Source organism: Pteropus alecto, unplaced genomic scaffold, assembly GCF_000325575.1.
Source record: "Pteropus alecto unplaced genomic scaffold, ASM32557v1 scaffold86, whole genome shotgun sequence".
NCBI classification, from domain to species: Eukaryota; Metazoa; Chordata; class Mammalia; order Chiroptera; family Pteropodidae; genus Pteropus; species Pteropus alecto.
Genome location: NW_006442109.1, coordinates 18,362,407 through 18,382,040, shown reverse-complemented (window position 1 = coordinate 18,382,040; position 19,634 = coordinate 18,362,407). Strand labels below are relative to the sequence as shown.

The following is a 19,634-nucleotide window of genomic DNA, read 5'->3' as shown; positions in this document are numbered from 1 at the left end:
CAGTCATTTCTATTTTTTCACCCCATAGTTTTTCTTCATGGCATTTATCACAGTTCATCTAAATTTATAGATATTAGTTTTTATTGCCAGTCCTACTAGGTTGTAAACTTCAGAGAAGCAGAGACGGTGTCTGTTTTATTTAGTAGTATGTAATTTGTCATTAGCACAGTGCCCAACACATGCTAAGAAATCAATTAATAGTTACTTATTAACGCATGTTATTAATGCTAAATGCATTAGCCACCATTTGCATTATATTATCTCTTATATTACTTCTAGTAAATTTATAGATTTTAGAACTTTTTCCAAAATAAATAAAACATTGCAAATTTAATTGAAGACTTATGTGTACATATGTCTCTCTGAATCCAATTCTCTTTACTCCTTGCTGAAATATAACAATTAGACCAGATTTGATATTTTTTATTCCCATGAATTTGTTTATATCTGTACGATACATGTATTTACTAGAAAAACATGTCAGATGTGTGCCAAGACTCTTCCCCTAAAGAGAATGACTGATTTGCCTTGAAGTAAAGTCCGAGCATGTGAGAAGCTAAATAGAAAGTAGCAGCTGAAAAACTGAGAAAGCTGAAAAAGAATAGAATAATTGAAATTCAGGTTCTACAAAGTAGTGGGTGGTATGGTGAACAACCCAAGCTTGAATTTAGGGCTGAGATGAGTTCTATCCTAAGAGTAAGTAGGAATAAAATATTGACATGGTTTAAATGAGCTCAGCCCCTAATTGGATTAAGGGTATCATTCCCAACCTTAAAATACTACTGCTGGAAGAAAATAAATCCTTTCTGAAATACTAACATCATCCAGACGCTCAAATTATATGCACATCTTTTACACACAAGAAGTTCTTTATTCAATCAAAAATAAGCAGGCATTATAAGAGGTTAATAGAGCAGAATTTAGAGAGAGATGTTATAAAAACTATGGTTAATATATTTAAGAAATTAAATGAAAGAAAGAAAAACTCAGCAGTGAGCTAAAAGCTACTGAAAGGATCAAATGGAAATTCTAGAAGTGAAAACTACAATGAATGGAATTAATAATCCAATATATGTATTCAACCATACATTAGATACAACTGAAGAGACAATTAGCATTAAACAGAATGAAAACACACAGAATGAAGTTCAAGGAGACAGATGGAAAATAAAGATTATTTACCAAAATTAACTATATGCTGGGGTATAAAGCAAATATCAACAAATTTCAAAAGATTAATTTTTTCAGAATATGTATTTTAACCTTAACTTAGTTAAGGCAGAAAATAGCAACTAAAAGATACTTAGGAAATCACCCTAAATAGTTGGAAGAAATAAAAATGTCAAATATTTTAATTGGATACATATAAAAGAAATATATACCTTAAATACACATGGTAGAAAGGAAGAAATGCCAAAAACTAATTATCTATATATCTTTCTTAAGAAGGTAGAAAAGAACAATATATTAAACTCAGAGTAGAAGGTATTCAATATTGAAGAGGAAAAAATTGATGAAATAGAAAACACACAGTCATATAACTACCACCAAAATGAAGATATAGAATATTTTATTACCCCCCAGAGTTTCTTCATGCTCCATTATAGTCACTCCCTCTTCTCATCCTAAGGTCCTGAAAATCACTGATAAGTTTCATGTCCATATATTTTTACCTTTTCAATAAGGAATTATAAGTGGAATCATAAGCTATGTAGGCTTTTGAGTCTAGCTTCTTTTAGTTAGCTTAATTTATTTGATACTCGTCCATGCTGTTACATGTATTGGTGGTTCATTCCTTTTCATTGCTTAGTACATTCCATTTTATGAATCTACCACAGTTTCTTTATTCATTCATCAGTCAAAGATATTGACTGCAGCTTTTGGGGATTAGGAATTAAGCAACATGTACAGCTTTTGGTATAAATGTTTCATTTCTCTTGGATAAATACCTAGAGTTAGACTGCTGATAAATGTATATTTAACTTTATAAGGAATTGCCAAGCTGCTTTTCAGTGTAACTGTAACATTTTACATTCTCAGTAGCAATTTTTCGGAGTTCCAGCTCCTCTGAACCCTTGAATTCTTGTCAGCTCTTGGCTTTGTCAGGTTTTCTTTTGTTATTAAACTATTCTAGTAACATGTAGTGGTAACACACTGTAATTTTAATCTGTAAGTAGCTAGTGATTAATGATGTTGAGCATATTTTCATGTTCTTATTTTTTAATTCTCTTCTTTGCTGAAGTGTCATTCAAATCATTTGCCCATTTTTTTCTTATTGAGATTTGAGAGTAGTTTGTATATTCTGGTTACAAGTCCTTTATCAGATAGGTGTTTTGCAAATTGTTTTCTCTTAGTCTGTTGTTTATTTTCTATTTTCTCAACAATATCTTTTGAAGAGCAGATTTTAATTTTCATAATGTCCAATTTATCAATATTTTATTTTATTGCTTGTACTTTTTTGCATCACACCTAATAAACCATTGCCTAATGCAAGTTCATAAAAATTTTCTACTGTTTTCTTTTAGAAGTTTTGTAGTTTTTGGTTTTGTAGTTAGGTTTCTGACCCATTTCAAGTAAATTTTTTATATGTTGCAAAGTGTGGTCCTAGGTTTATTTATTGTTTTGCATATGGATATCCAATTGCTCTAGTACAATTTGTTGAAAGAACTATCCTATCTCCATTGAATTGCTAGAATATCTTATTGAAAGTTAAATGACCTTGTATTTGAAGATGCACTGTCTTACTATGAATCTATAGTAAGGTTTGAAAACAAAGGGTATGAATCTTTCAACTTTTTAAAACAGTTTTGCTTTTTTAGTTATTTTACTTTACCATGTAAATTTTAGAATCAGTTTGTCAACTTCTACAAAAAAAAAAAAAAATCTTGCCGGAATTCAGATTGAGATTGCATTGAATTTATAAATCAATTTGGAAAAAATTGACATTCTAATAATATTCGGTGTACCAATTCATGAATACAATATATTTCTTCATTTATTTAGGTTTTGTTTTACACCTTTCTTCAGTACTTTGTAGTTTTTTTCATATAAGTCTAGTACATATTTTCTTAGATTTATACATAAATATTTCACAACTTTTGGCACTATTTTAAATACTGTTATTTCAGTTTTGAATGGTTCATTGCTAGTATGTAAAAATACAATAATTTTGTATTTTGGCTTTGTATTGTGAATTTATTCAATAGTTTTTTTGTAGTTTTTTGGAGATTTTCTAGATAATCGCACTGTCTGAAAATAGTGTTATGTCTTCCTTCACTATCTATATATTTCTTATTCCTTTTCCTTGACTTTTTGCAGGATTTTTTTTTTGGGGGGGGTTGTTTGTTTGTTTGTTTTTTGGAACTCCAGTAGAATATTTCACAGGAAAGTGAAAATAAATATCATTGCCTTGATCCTGATCTTAGCATGAAGCCATTAAGTATGATATTAGCTGTAGGTTTTTGTAGATTCTATTTTTAAGGTTGAGGAAATTCCTTTCAATCCCTAGTTTTCAGAGTTTTCATCAAGAATAAATTTTGAGATTTGTCAAATATCTTTTCTGCTATTAAGAAGGTAAAGTTTTTTTTTTTAGTCTTTTGATATGGTAAATTACATTGATTTTTGAATATTAAACCAACATTGCATTTTGGGGATAAACTTCCCTTGGTCATGATATATTATTATTTTTTATATATTGTAGAATTGAATTTGCCATTTGTTGCAAGGAGTTTTGCATCTATTTTTATGGGAGATATTCTTTAGTTTTTTATTTTTTTATTAGGGCAATGTAAAGTGAATTAATGTTCTTTATTCTTGATTCAAAAAATTAAATTAATTCCTTATTTTATGAGCCTAAAGCACCCTATACCACAATTTTGTTGCTGCATATCTCTAACAAAAATTAATATACTACAAATTGTATGAGGTGAGTAGGTATCCACAGATAAAACTGTTTGAAATAAATTACTTGCCTAAGGTTAGGTTTATATCAATAGAGGCAAGTTCAGTTGTATATATTCAGGTTGTATTATGTTTTTGATTATAGAAAGTGTTCTGAGCTTAAATACTTGATAAACGTGCATCTTCTGCATTTAAGTTTTAAAATATCAATTGACATTAGATAAATTGATAGATGGCAGTCAATAAGGAATATTTGAAGAAGAAATACACCTTATTTTTAGTGGAAAGTTGGGCTAGAATGGTTTTATGTGTCAGTGTTCTTTTTTTGAGGTCATATTCAGGTCATATTTACTTAGTTTTAACACTTTCTATCTCATTCAGGATTGTATTACTTTTTTTTTTAATTTGGCCCAAAAATGTAAATGAATGTGAGAGCTATTTTTGTTCCTTAATGTATACATTTTTATTCCTAATATATATTACTTTTGTGTGTATATACACATATATACATGCGTTTTATATATATAGTATATATTTGTTAGAAAACAAAATAATTTAAGTCTCATGTACTGACATAAGGTGAGTGTTTACAAGATATGTAAAGACCTGGTTATTACATTCACTGGGCTTATATTACCAAGAGCTTATCGTGAGGTTAAAAACATGCAAAACAGTATGAATTTAGCAGCAATAGGAATTTGTCTTTAGCCTAAGCTTATTTAGTCTAAAACACGGACCTGCCTAGGAGTTCTTGAGTCCAGATTAATGGTGCACCATGGGCCATTTAACTAGAGGAGTGAGGAATCTTTCTTGAAATAATTCATTGTAAACAAATTGAGAATGGAAGCACTCAAGTTTGCTTCAAAGAAAATTACCAACAAATGAATGTGAGGTGTGATTTTTGGTGTTATATGGTATTTGCTACTCAAATTTATCTGATGTATCTTCTAAATGGAGACATATGAAGATGGAGCATATGATAAAACTGAACAAGCTCTTTAGACGCAAGCAAATTCTAAGACATCCATCGGAGCTGCAGGCACCATTACGTTGGCACTGATGTAAATGGAGTCTATTTTCCTGAAACTCAATAATTGCTTTATCATCACACTCTGGTGTATAGTTTTTTTTCTTACCTGGGAAAGTTCATAAAGGGAAATCACATAAATAAAAGTACTTATGAACTGTATAATAATTACTGTGGTATATATGTAAAGTGAGTTTTTTGTTTTTTGTGTTTTGGTTTTTTTTAGGCCTATTCTTTTTGATACACTAATATATGTGTTTGGTTTTAGGTTTCCTCAAGAACTGAACATGGGAAAAATAAGTGCTGAAATTATGTGGACTCTTTTTGCTCAGGATATGAAATATGCACTAGAAGGTAATTACAAATATCTGTTCTTATTAGAATACACGTTTTCGTTAAATCATGATTTTATGCTCTTGGTTTTAAATGTAAGGAATTGATGCATTAAAATATTGATTGTTTCATAGGTAGTTCTATTATTAATTTTTTGAGAAACCTCCATACCGTTTTCCATAGTGGCTGCACCAATTTACAATACCACCACAGTGTACAAGGGTTCACTTTTCTCCACATCCTCGCCAATACTTGTTGATTTATTGATGATAGCCATTCTGACAGGTGTGAGGTGATATCTCATGGTGGTTTTAATTTGAATTTCCCAGATGATTAGTGATATTGAGCATCTTTCCATATGTCTATTGGCTATATGTCTGTATGTCCTCTTTTAAGAAATTTCTATTCAGGTCCTCTGCCCATTTTTTTAATCAGGCTTTGCTTTTTTGGTGTTAAGTTGTATGAGTTTCTTATATATTTCAGATATGAACCCCTTATCAGATGTATCATCACCAGAAAACAGAAGAACATTGATTGTTGTGAACGATTTAGTTAGTTCTAAAACTTATTTCCACATTGTAGGAATACAAATTTCTCACAGCATGTAAAAGCTATGAGGAGTGCATAAAATGCTCTAAAATTTAGACCATTTTTAATCAAGTGGTCTAAACTGCAGGATCATAGTGAGTATTTCAGTTGTAGGATAATGCTCAGATGCAGGACTACTTTACGGCAGTTCACTTACTAAAGCAGACCGTATTAAGAGAGTAAATGAGTAGTATTAGTCCAGATGTTTGTCTGCATGGACTTAGAAATGGTATCTATAGCTAGGCAGGTTAAAATCTGGCTGTAGCTTGCATAAGAACAATGGCAAGTCTCTTCACCAGAAACTTCACTTTTAATTAATCTAAGTCGTATAATGTAAAGCTAGAGAAATACAGCTTTCAACTTAAAAGTTTTATAAGTATTCTTTGAGCTCTCACATTATGTTTAGAGTTGGAGATAAAACCATAAACCAGCGTAGGGTTCCTTTCTTCCAGAAACTTACTATCTAGTGGAAAATTGTCTTTATACTTATTAAACAAAAATATAATCCACTAGATGCTAAATGCCCGTGACTGCACTCAGTGCAGAGGATAAAACAGTGAAGAAGATAGCCATGGCCCCTGGCCTCAACAAGATTATGAAGAATAGCTACATGTACGTAGACAATTGCAATAGGGGGTGGTCGAAGCTGATGATGATGGACTGTCTGGAGGAGAAGCACCTAAGTCAGACTTGGGACAGGGGCACAAGGCAGACATTCTAGAGGAGCTTCCTCTGAGAAAGTGTTATCTTGACAAAAACCTGAAGTATAAGTAGAAGTTAGTTTGGAAAAGAGATAAGCATGGAGTGTCTCTGTTTTGTAGTAGTAGAGGACATAGCGTTAGCAATTAGAGTGAGAGCAAGGTGAATTTGAGAATAGAGAACTCAGCAGGCCCCATGAGCAAGAAGTAGCAAGGAATGAGGCTGGAGAAATTGGCAGGGACCAGTATGCAGGGCCTTGTGGCCCACGGTGAGGAATGTGACTCTATGCTAAGAGAAAATAGAGACCTTAAAGAGATTTCATCAGGGGCATATCTTTTCAGAATGGCAACTTAGAAAAAGCATTTTGACTGCAGTATGGAAAATAGATTAATAGAGTAAGGCTAATTCAGAGTTTGTGCTCATTGTGGCAATGTTTTTTCATGTTGCTAAAATGTAAGCTTACTGCTAGGGGACACAGAAGGAACATACAAAAGTTCTCCTTATTTGAAAAAAAAAAAGATACACAATGGATTAAAATACCTGCTTTCCTGGTAAAGTCTGGATCTACCACCCCACAAATAGGTTTATCTAATCCTTAAGGTTACACTAGAACTGCTCAGAGGTGCAAACTCCTTATTATGCAATAAAGTGTTCCTTCTCCATTGTATTAATCAGTACTGTTTTCTCTACCTCTCACTAAACACATCCTTTTATATCACTGTGCTCCAACTTTCTCTTTAGAATCCAGCAAGTCTCTTAAGTCAGACAGAAACTACCAGTCCACTAGGCCAATAACTTTCTTTAGATAGCATTTACTCCACTAGTCCTATCACCTACAGTCCCCTGCCCTCCTTGAATATCTATCAGGCATCTCAGACTTTATAGGATCAATATAGAATTCTGAATCTCCCCTGTCAAAATCCACTTCCCCTCTGTTCTCTATGGCAGTTATTAGCATCACCATTCATGCAGTTACTTACGTCAAACATGTAGGGTTATCATGGTTTCCTTTATTTTCCTCAGCACACTAAGTTTATTCTGGCCTTTGAGCTTTTCACTGGGTGGTCTCCTGCCTGGACTTCTCTTTCCACCAGTCTTCACCAGCCATGTGAAGTGTCACTTCTTCATGATCTAAAGTTACCCCCAGGAATAACCTTATTTTAATCGTCTGCATAGTAACCAATTATTGTCTTTATTTGTTTGTGCATTTATGCTTGTTCAATTGAATATTTCTTACCTGTCTTCCTCACCACAAGGAAAAATTTTGTCTATGATTTTTACCAACATATCTATATTGCCTAGAATGATGCCTAGAAAATAGAAGTTACTCAATAACTATTTGTTGAATTAAGATTTTACCAGGTAATTCTAATTCAGTGGAGTAGTGAGCAGGGCAGTGGTGGAGACTTCTGTTTTCATCTTATTTTGCTTTATGATGTTGGGAAGTGTCCAAGAGGTCAACACCTTTATGTTTTGTAGTCCTCACCTGTAATTGAAAGGTTCACGTTGGCTCAGAGGGCTGGGCAATGACAGGGAGGCTCCTGTCCACGCTTCAGAGGAACTTGATTTTTTGGAACCATTCTGACGTGACACTGCTTGCCAATGCACATTTTATTTGAGCAGGGCGTATAGCTTTGCCTACATAGTAATGTTTGTGCTTGCATTGGTTATTTTATGTTACCTTTACTTTTAAAAATAAGTATTAATTTGAGAGGTGTAAGTGTAGTATTTATGATAAGAAATGTAATGCACAAAAATTTAATAATTGTTTGAAACAACAATTAAATTAGGAGTACTACGAGTAAAGCATCTGTACTACAAGTAAAGATACTTATTGATTATAGGTTAATTTGTTCAATAACAGTACCCAAAATGCTGAGATTGTATCATCAAAAATCGATGGTAATTAATAATTTCGTGATTACATTAGCTTTTTGGAAACAAGACTCTCCTCCTTAACAAGAATTTTTTTTTATTGACTTTTTTAAAGAGCATCATTGAGATTTAATTCACATAGCATACAATTCACCTATGTAAAGTGTATAATTCAATAGTTGTTGCATTTGCACATTCATACACATTTTCAGAAAGGCATGATGGATACAGTAACAGGTAACTTGGATTGCCGTTCATGGTTTATGTATCTCCTTCCAAAGATGAGAGGGCTTCTGAGTGCAAGCATTGTATTTGTCATCTTTGTATTTATTGAACCTTGATAGAAACTCACTATGTGCTTGTTTATTTGAATCAAATTGCAAATGTGACAACCCTATACAGAGAACCTTGGAGCCAAGGTCAGAATACTTATTATGTTCGAACTAAACATTTGCAGTATTGCAACTTGGGAGGCGGCAAGAGATCTGAGTCTGGGAAATCTGATTTCAGAAATCTTTGTCACTTATGAGCTGCACAGCCTTAGGCAATTAATGCATAACCTCTCTAAACTTTAGCTTTCTTTTCTATGAAAAGGTGCTAAGAGTTCCCAGGTTGGTGTGAGGATCATATACCTTAAATGTACTTTGCAAACTCTGAAGCACTCTGCTAATGCAAGGGGTCCATTGCTATTAGATAAGAGAAGAATGTTCTGACAAAATTTTAAAACTGTCTCCTTTAGGGGTCATATAAGGTTTAAGTTTCTAGGAGAATGTTGACAAATACATGTGAATCTGTTCACTCTCTCTTCCTCCCTCTCTTTCAACATTTCAGTCTAATTGGTGGCTTCAATAAACATAGTATACCCTTTTTTAAATGTGGCATGAATAATAATTAGAGAAAATGAAGACTAAGAGCACCTCACAGAATAGAGGGCATATACTTAACATTCCTCTAGTAGGCTCTTTTGCACATTGATAGTTTTGTCTTATGGAATGTGGTTAAAATGACTTGACTGTGGAGTAGTGCTTCAGGTTGTTGACCTAGAAAGACTGTTGTTATTATAATTTGGGCTACATAGTTCATTTTGTGATTAAAGTAGCTGAGTCCAACTTGTGAAAAGTCTCTGATGAACTCAGGTCAAAAAGAGCCAGTTAGAATTCAGACTTGCAGATATTTGATGCAGCTCTTTGCTTTACTTCATGAACTTATCAGCAGCTACAAAAGAAATAATCTAACTTAAAAAAATAAAACAACTTTTCCCCAACTTTACTCAATCTATAAGAAACAACCAATTTTGTTTATACATTTGACATGAATCAATTTATAAACTTGATAAACAGTAATTAATTTGATCACTATGGTGATAGCTTATAGAATGAAACCAGAATAAATTATTTTACAGATGAAAAAAATGTGCACTGTGCAAAAAAGGGACTGTAGGAATAAAAAAGGCTCAGATGAAATGTTTCATTTTATAGTGAAATAGAGTTTGTTTTGCAGAATTTTTTCTGAAGAATTTATTCCAAAGAATTTTAAAGTCTTTACCCAGCTAGGTACAAACATGGGCTTTGCAGTAATTTAGACATAGGTTTGAGTCCAGGCTCTGTTGTTTTCCATTTACTTTTTAGCTATAATTTTGAACAATTTATTAAACTCACTAAGCGTCAGTTTTCATATGGGCAAATGAGAGACAAAAATACCTACCTTATAAAGTTATTTTAAGGAGAAAGAATGAGACAGGCAGATATAGGGCAGAATGGAATAGTTTCCTAGCATGTAATAAATACTTAACAAATACTAGCCATTAGGACAATCTTAAGGATTATAATTTAGTAAAAAAGAAGTTGGAGACAATTTATAATGCCACCAAAACGTTTAGGTGTCTGTAAGTGATTGAAATATTTAATTGGTAATTCCAGTCGACCAGGTGTTGAATTTGTCATCTTGGTGTCCATAGAACTTTGTTGCCTGGCAATTCTTAAATCAGCACAGTCCTGTTGAGGGTACTGATTATGTAACATATGTGTGCTTATTCAAAGACTTTATTAAGGGCAAACTTTGCTTGGCCCCAAGGTTGCAGCAGCCAGATGATGGATTGAGTCCACGAGGATTCAGGTGGTTTCTAATTAATAATTCTGTAGAAGAGTGCTTGGGGTTTTTTAAAACACTGGCTTTTAAATTTGGGTTTTAAGTCATATATTGAAATTGCATCCATATTTAGGAGTAAGTGGAATTGGAGAGGGGAGTCTAGACCCTTGCCAAATTCTCAGATAAATCTTTGAATAGGTAAACAATTAAAAGTCAGCGAAAATAAATTAGTTAAAAATGATTGCTTTACTTGATTAACTTAGGCAGAGATTAAATTAATTATAATATGCAAAACACAGTCATCTACACCTGGCATTAGTAAAGTCTATTCAATCAGTGCTTCTCAAACTTCAGTGTGCACACTAGTCACCTGGCAGTCTTGTTAGAATGCAGATTGTGCTTGAGTGGATGTGCGTGTGTGATGGGAGGTGATTCTATTCATTTCTAACAAAATCTGAGATGATGTCCAAGTGGCTGACTGGTTGATGTACCACATACTGAACAGCAGCAAGGTTTTAACACCTTTGTTAAAGTAAGGTATTAGTTTTGACTTTCTTTTTATTACCAATCCGTTGTTATCTGCTGCTTAGTTCTCATATTGGACCTCCCCAATAGGTGAAGATTCTCAGACCGCCTTTGTAACTTCTCATCACCTCCTTATCCTAATAAGTATAATTGTTGCCATTAACTCTGCCCTCGCAGGTTTCATGCACTATCTTCTCTTGACTTATGAATTTGAATGTTTCATATTAAATACCCTCAGAAAGTTTATTATTTTCCTCACATTTATCTTTAGGGCTTTCTCTCAAAGAAGCATGATCTCTTTCTATTTCCCTTCACCCAGATACAGGTCTCTGGCCACCCTGTATATTTTAGAACATTGCCCTTGACCTCATAGCCACAAAGACAATAACAATACAAAAGCATGGTCACATCTCTCCTGATCTTGCTCACTGTCTTGACTATAATTTGTTGCCCCATCAATTTCTTTAGCCAGCTTAGAGTATTCTCATACTTAACATCTTGCAGGTCCACCTCATATGTAGTCTACCTCAAAATATTATTTCACACTTGTTAACTTTGTGGTCTATTTTGTCAGCAAATTTCTGTGGATTTTCAAGTCTACCTTCACAAATTACTAGTTGTCAATTTATCTTGATTCTTATTTTTTGGTAGAAAAGATTAGCTTCTGACTAATTTCTACAGTGAATAAAACTCCCTGGAAACCGATTTTGTTCCTCTCCTATTTCCTGCTTTCAATCTTCTTTAACTTTATTAGAATAACAGAGATTAAAATTATGCTTCTATAAACTGCAAAGACTGGATGGAGCAGAGATTGTTAACATTTTATAAAGGATCTCTCTGGCCTCCTTTTTTTACAGCAGTGGTTCTCAGCTTGTTTGTTGTTTTTCCTGTTTCTGCAGACCTCAGAGGTACAGAAACTCCCTTAAGTAGCAAGGATCTTGCTGTTCCTTAACCAAGGAACAAAGGCATTTGGCTTTCTCTCATCCTATTGAGAATCATCAATATCTATTTTATCTAGAGACAGACAACTGTTGAATGACCAAAAGAAATAACACAATACTTATGTATGAAAATATTAGCTTTTAATGGATAACGTTTTATACCTGAAAATTCTGTTCTGTGTTTCATATGACTAATAATCAAGTCAACTTCCTGTTCTGAAAATTATTTCCTAAGATTTAGGTACTTGGGCAGTGACTATCAGAAAACCAGAGATAGTTAAACACTACTTTAGGACATTTCTACATTCTCGATATTATAAAATGGCATCATAATCAATCCAATGACCTGGGCTAAAAGTTGGGAAGTCATAGTTGTCTTCTTTCTTTCCTCAGCATCCAATTAGCAAATCTGTATTATAAGCTCTATATCTGAAACTCTCCTCAATAGTTTCATTTTCTATGCTTCTTACAATTGTCTTTACTCAGACACATCATCTCTGCTTCCACCTTCAATAATATGGTTCTTCCTTTGTAGATGCCTCCCTGACCACTGGATAGAGTCCTAATTACTCAGCATAACCTGGAATAACCTGGAAGAGTACCCTACTCTCCTTATGTACCTGATTTTTAGCCCTTGTGCTTAATAGTTTCCTCATATACATCAGTATGCTCTAGATACATACAACTATTTAAGATTTCCCTGAAATCCTTATATAAGTTTTTGCCTCAGGACATAGTACATTATGCCCCATCCAAGGATGCTTTTCCCTATTGCCATTCCTAGCAAAGACTCATGTATTCTTAAAAGTGCAATTCAAATGTTACTTCTGTTTAGTTTTTTTCTGTGATTCTCAGAAATAAGTACTTCTTCCCTATTTTCCCATACTTCCTATTTTAAAATTTATCCTGTGTCAAACTTCACAAATCCATCATTCACCATACCTTAAGCTCTTATTCATCTTTGTATGACTCTCCCTATTCCTACTATCTTTCCTTTTTCTGTTGCTTAATAGAAAATGGTATAAACTAATGAATGCCTGCATGAATATAAGCCTATGTCTACAAATATCTGTGCAAAAGCACAGATATATGTTCCATTCCCAAACTCTAATTTCTAGTCACAATTCAACAGAATCACATAAACCCAATGCAATCACTCATACAAAGGATAAAAATTTTCTAACTATGTAATCCCAACAGTTATTTTCACTACTTATTGTGGTTGTGGAAGTTCTAAAAAGTATTTACTAATAATCATAGATGTGGGGAAAAACCCTAAATACCTCTCATTTACCCACAGAGACTGTGTGTACACATATGTGTATGTGTGTGTGTTACTCATACATTTCTGTAACAGAAGATGGTAGGTTTACAATGAAGTGCAAGCTATGCTTCCTTGGAAAATTATAAAATATCTCTTACTGTCCTACGTCATTTATCAGTCTCCACCTTTTTTTTCTGTAACATCTTACTAATTTATATTAACATATCTTCACAAAGAATTCCAAGTCTAGATCCATGGACAACACATAAAAACAAAACTAAAAGCAGTGGTTACTAATTTTCAGTGTGTATTACTGCATAAAAACAGTTCAATTCATGTAAATTTTCAGTGGCAGTTCACATGAATGAACCCATAAACCGAAATATGATTTCTGGATTAATATATCAATTTAGTTGAGACTGAGAACTCATGTGTTATATTTGTCCACAAACCCCCAAAATAAAGGCAAGATGAAATATATTTACTGGTGCTTCTTAAGATTTCCTGATTCACTAGGCCACTGGTCCTCAAAGCTTGGTTCCCAGACAAGCAGTATCAGCATCACCTGGGAAGATGTTAGAAATGCAGATCGTTGGGGTGTGCCACCCCAAAACTGTTGGTTCATATTGGGGCCTAGCAATCTGTATGACCTACCATCTAGGTGATTCTGGTGCATGCTAAAGTTAAAGAACTACTAATCTAGAGAATATATAATCAGCATAGTGCCTTCTTCCATTGTTGTTCAGAACACACAATGATTTTTTAAGACATTTAAGTGTGTCAGAAATGTGTCCCTTATAAGTTAAAATGGAGGAGCTGTTATGGATGCATTAACCATGTAAGAACAAACCAGGAAAGGAATAAAATCATGGAAGAAATACAAGTTAAAGGAGCAAATTAATTGTGACTATCAAACTTTTTAAAAATTATAAGAGGAGAAGTGAAGAAGAATTAAAATAATAATTTTTTAAAAAGTGAGAAGAGAATTAAAAAATAATTCTCAAGGAAATGAAGGGAGGAAAGGATTAGACTGGGCCAAGTTCATTAGCAAAAGCTCTAATGGGAGAAAAATTACATGGAAGATGCTGATGACTCAGCCAAGCAGGCATACAACTCTTCAAGTAAGAAAAGTCTGTGGGTTACTCAGTAACATAGAAGAAAATGAACCTCCATTACAAAAGGATGGAAAAATTGCTTTAAAAAAATTCCAATTTGAAAGGAAAATAGAAACACATACTGCATTTATGTCGTCATTTTTCATTTTTTGCCTTGGAGTCAAATTCAAACAAAAGCATACAAATTTCCTCTAATGTTTACATCTTTCTTTATCTTTATTATTTTGAATAGAACAAAATTCAGCACATTTTGAAACAGTTAATGCTTTTCTGTACCCTATTGCTGCAAAAGCCAAAAATTGTAGAAGATAGTAGATTACTAGCTTTACCTTTTTTTTTTTTAATTGATCTTATCAGTGTGACTTTAACTGGAGATTTCGTTAAAACTGCATGACAATATTTTCCATATTCAACTGTTCAGAATGTTTCATATGTATATTTACAGAGTAGAAGTTTTTATTGATTTTAAGTAGAATGGAAAGTCTTACTGCTGACACATTCTTTGCGGGAAGGGACAGTGTTGACCACGTTCAGTTTTTAACACAAGCCTGGCATGTGAAGTTGCTCAATAAATAATAGTTGAATGAACATCCAAGGTACACTACACAGTGTGTATATGAATGCACAGGTAGTTTAAACACATAATTCAGAATGATTTTTATCTAGATGTGAGCCAGGGGTCACATTGTTAAAATTATATTTTCCAGTACATTCCATATTAAAGTACATTATTCATCAGTTTAATTGTCTGTATTGATTTTTGGACACAGTGTAGTAAAGCTTCAGTTCATCAGATGCCTTTCCTCGGATAAGCTTTTGTGATTTAATGCTTAGCTAAAAGCTTTAGAATATATAACAATCTATTTTACATTAGTAAGCACAGCACACAAAACATATGGTGAAACTCCACATTTATGAGATAGAGCCAAATTTTAGCCATCAAACTGATTTCACAGGCTGATTAATACAAATCAGCTGCCAAGCTATATAATCTGAAGTCTAAAAGCATTCTATTAAATTCCCCATGGCATTTAAAGGGAAAATAGAGATCAGTGAGTGTACATCTTGAAAACCAGGGCAAGATCTTTGTAGACAGATGTGTTTCGATCTATCTTCCGTTGCTTGTTCTGCCTTTTCCTCTATACTTCCTAACAGTCCCTGCCCCTTCTTTATCATCCTCTTGAATCCCTGATACGCTCAGGACTTTCCAGCAGATTGAAAACACTAAGGTGTTTGGGACATCTTGGTTATTCCTTTCCAAAAGATCTAAAGTCAAAATAAGGATGAAAAAGCATTAAAATAAAAAATTGGAGGGGTGGAGTTGGCAAGTAAATCCTGCTTACACTGGTGAGCTGGAAGTGACCATGTGGGCACAAACATAAAAGGAAATAAAATGGAAACTAAAATGAAGCTTATTACCCACTGCTTTTCACCTTGTGAACCTGTTATTTCTCAGACATTTAGGGGATTCTTGCCTCCTTTCATCTTTACTCTGAAGAAAAGCATCTATGTTAATTTGAATGACCTAAATTGGCAGCAAGGATCCCCCTTCACATTTACAGTAAATGGATTTCACCGTTTCCTCCTCTCTAGCAGTTCCCTCCCTCAGCCCCCCAAATTAAGCCGAAACTACTTGTTTTGTATTTCTGGAGTAGACAGGGTAAGTTGTGTGTGTGATTAATCTAGAACATGCTGACTAAAATATTTGGCTTCTAAATAACAAGAAAGAAAAATAGGCATTCACGAGCGTTTGTAACACTATTAATCATCTTAACCTTTAACCATCTACTAAATAATCTCATCATCTATTTCTGTAAAATATAATTAAAATATGTTGACCTGAGTAATATGTTGTGTTCCTTTGATATTTATGAGGGTCTATCAGAGTAGGATGTAATTAACTGGTCAGCCAATTTTCTTTGGGTCCTCAGATCGCCAACTCAGAAAGTAACTGCAGGGCAAAAACAGACCTAAGCTAATTTACACTACTAATGTGGTCTCACTAGTGGTATAAGCAAATCCACTTGTCAGATACACTGCATGTGTGTTCTAAAATTAAGTTCAGTGGCTTTTAATGCTGTTTTCCCACAGTGATGAACTTTAGCAAAATCTCAGGTAGATGGAAATGATTTTCTTAGAAATGCAGTGGCCTGGTTAATTAGAATTGAGAGATGGAGCATTACCTAGTTAGATATTTTAAATTGTTGCATGGCCAGTATATAAGCGGCATATAAAAGTCTTCATGGTCATTTTCTCCTTGCCCAAACTCAGGCTCTAACGAAATATTCTGGTTGTATCTCACATAATTGTGTTGTTTATTTGGTTTTGAAATAAGGAAAATCAATGAACATCAGCAATTCAAAGGTTGAGGTAGGCAACGTGGACATTGTGCTCCTAAGAAATGCTGAGCTTTCTCCTGTTTTTTTGTTTTTATTTTTTTAAGATTGTATTAGAGTTTAAATTCTTTGTTGACTTAATTCAGGGTCCCTGTTGTTATGAGCATAGCTGGGCTCTAACAGCTCAATAGTACTATGACATTTTTTTCCTTCTGGATGTGAAGCCTCTGGAAAATACAAGACAGGATACTGGGTTCTCTTTCTCTGTCCCTCATAGATCGTGGCCATTTTACTACCTAGTCATTTCTTTATATCTTAGGTGGACTTAAAGGGTTCAGAAAAAAGAAAATGAGCAGATCAACTGCAGTAGCACCAAAATAGTGAAAGGGAAACTGTCAGCTCAGGTTTCTAAAAAATATAAAACTTAGGGTTATAGTGCATTAGTTATATCCCAAAACGTTGTATATTAAAACATAAATAAATATATAGTATTTGTATGGATAGGAGGTTCTGAATTGGGGTCTCTTATGAGGTGACAGTTAAGCTGTTAACCAGGACTGCAGCTGTTGAAATGTTTCAGGGCTGGAGGATCTGCTTCTCAGATATCTTACTCACAAGCCTTCAAGTCCTTATGGGCTGCTGGCCAGAGGCCTCAGTTCTCCACAGAATAGACCTCTTATGAACTGCTTGACTGTCCTCATGGTGTGGCACCTAGCTTCTCCTAGAGTGAGCAATACAAGAGAAAGGGCAAAAGCTGTAATGTCTTTTATGATCCAGCCAGGGAGTTACACAATCACTTTTGTAATATCTTATTGGTCACACGATTCAACTTATTCAGTGTGGGAAGGAGTGTACAATAATTAAAATATGTTGACCTGAGTAATATATTGTGTTCCTTTGATAGAAATGAGTGTATCAGAGTAAGCTATAATGATTAGTATCAGAGGACATTGACTCTAAGAGGCAAAGATCACCGGTGTCGTCTTGAAGGCTGGCTGTCGTACAGTTAGTATTTGCCTCTCTGATCATGTTTTTATATTAGCATATTCTTCTATTAGGACAGGCTTTTATTGTTTGTGTTGATTTTAAACAAAAGTAACGATCAGCATGGATAAAATCAAACCAGTTTTCTTCCTTCCATTCCTTTCCCTCAGCCCCTCTCACCACCACAAGAAAGATCAGCATGAACCAACTCTAGAAATTTTTTGAAGACAAATTCATTTACAGGGTGCTAGGGCTCTTATTCGCCTTTCTAGTTTCCTCCCTAAGCTCTTCTGGAAAGGGAAGTTTGGTTCACTGAGAGGAAATTAACCTAACACTCTCAGGAAAAACATTGATCTATCTCTCACTCTCTCTGCATTGCAGGGCAGTGGTTTTCAACCCTGGCTGTGCATTAGAATCTTCAAGGTTAGAGCCTAGACCTAAAACAGTCCCAGGTTTTTCGTCTTATTTGGCCACCACCTAGTTAGCACTTATTAAGTACTGCTCTAAATGATATGCAAATAAAAACTTCTTTGAAACCTATAACAAACCTATGAAGCAGGTACCACTATTGTCTCCATTTTATAGATGAAGAAATTGAAGCACAGAGAGGTTAAGTATTTTGCCCAAAGGCATACAGCAATGGAAAGGAAAAGCCAAAACTCCAAGGAGTTCGAATATATATCCATAATTGAGTGGAGCTTTTAATGTTAATTAAATTTTGAAGGCCTTCTTTGAAAATCGAATGAAATATTGAAGATCTATTACCAGAAAAAGGAACATAGCATATCTATTTAAAAATTGTATATATCCTTCCAGGGGTGCATATATAAATACCCTGCAGCCTATGTATAGACTTCTTCCACTATGCATTACTTGCCATTGGAAGGGTTCTTGTTTTCTCTGGACCAGCATCACCTGGGAAGGTGTTAGAAATGCAAATTCCCAGGCTCCACCCCAGACCTACTGAATCAGAATGAATTCAGCAATCCCTGTATTAACAAGACCTCCAAATGAATCTAAAGTGTGAGAACCACTGCTCTAGAAGGCTGGTGTGTAGATGCAAGTGATTAATAATAGTGAATGAGCCTAGCTTCATGGTTCTGTATAGACATCTCATTGTTCTTGGCTCACCATCATGCCAGTAAAAATTCTCTTCTGTTAAAACTTGATTTCTTTGAAAGATGATCACCAGAAGAAAGTCACCGATATTCATTTGAGTATTCATTAATACCAACACTTATATGTCATTTGTTCAATTGATACTCCCTGAATGCTAGCTCTATGCTGGGTATGCAAGACAAAATTACTGAGACAGGCATGACCACTGCCTCAGGGAACTTTTTACTCTATAATAAGCAGATAATTACACCAATAAATGTATAATTATAAAATGTAATCAGTGCTATGGAAGAAAAGTGTATGCTAGACATACATGTTAAAAACGAAACTCTGGAATTAAAACCTCCCCACCCAAACCCTATTCCTATGTTGCCTTTCCCATTTCAGAAAAAGATGCTACCATTTATGTAGTGTTTAGACATTATTTTTGATATCTTTATTTCTCCTACTCCACCACCATCCCCAGCTAGTCAACACATACAGATCTGTAAGTAAATGCTACCTTTTCTACCTCCATACCTTCAAAACATGTCTGGCTCTGTACCTTTTTCTCCATCTCCACTACCTTCAACTAGTTCTAACAACATACTTCCTTTGCACCCCAAATAGCACCCCAAATATTTGCACATTTTTACTGTCGATTCCTATAATTCATTGTGCTTATAGCGTCCTGACTGACCTGCACAAATTTAAATTTGATCAAGACATTCTTTGGCTTGTAAAAACTTCAAAAATATTTCCCTTTCAACAGACCAAAATCTTTAAAAACAAACAAACAAAAACAAAAACAAAAAAACATGGCATATGTTGTACTATGTAGTCTGGGCTCTTTCCAACTTT

The 19,634-nt window shown here is 34.1% G+C and overlaps 1 protein-coding gene across 1 annotated transcript in view; it reads left to right on the top strand.

Moving 5' to 3' along the window:
- Positions 1 to 19,634, top strand: part of UNC13C (unc-13 homolog C) — a 350,422-nt gene that overhangs the window by 193,824 nt on the left and 136,964 nt on the right. Inside the window, exon 15 of the mRNA XM_025038961.1 lies at positions 5,196 to 5,281. Within this exon, the coding sequence (XP_024894729.1) occupies positions 5,196 to 5,281 (86 nt within the window). The remainder of the gene's footprint in view (positions 1 to 5,195; positions 5,282 to 19,634) is intronic.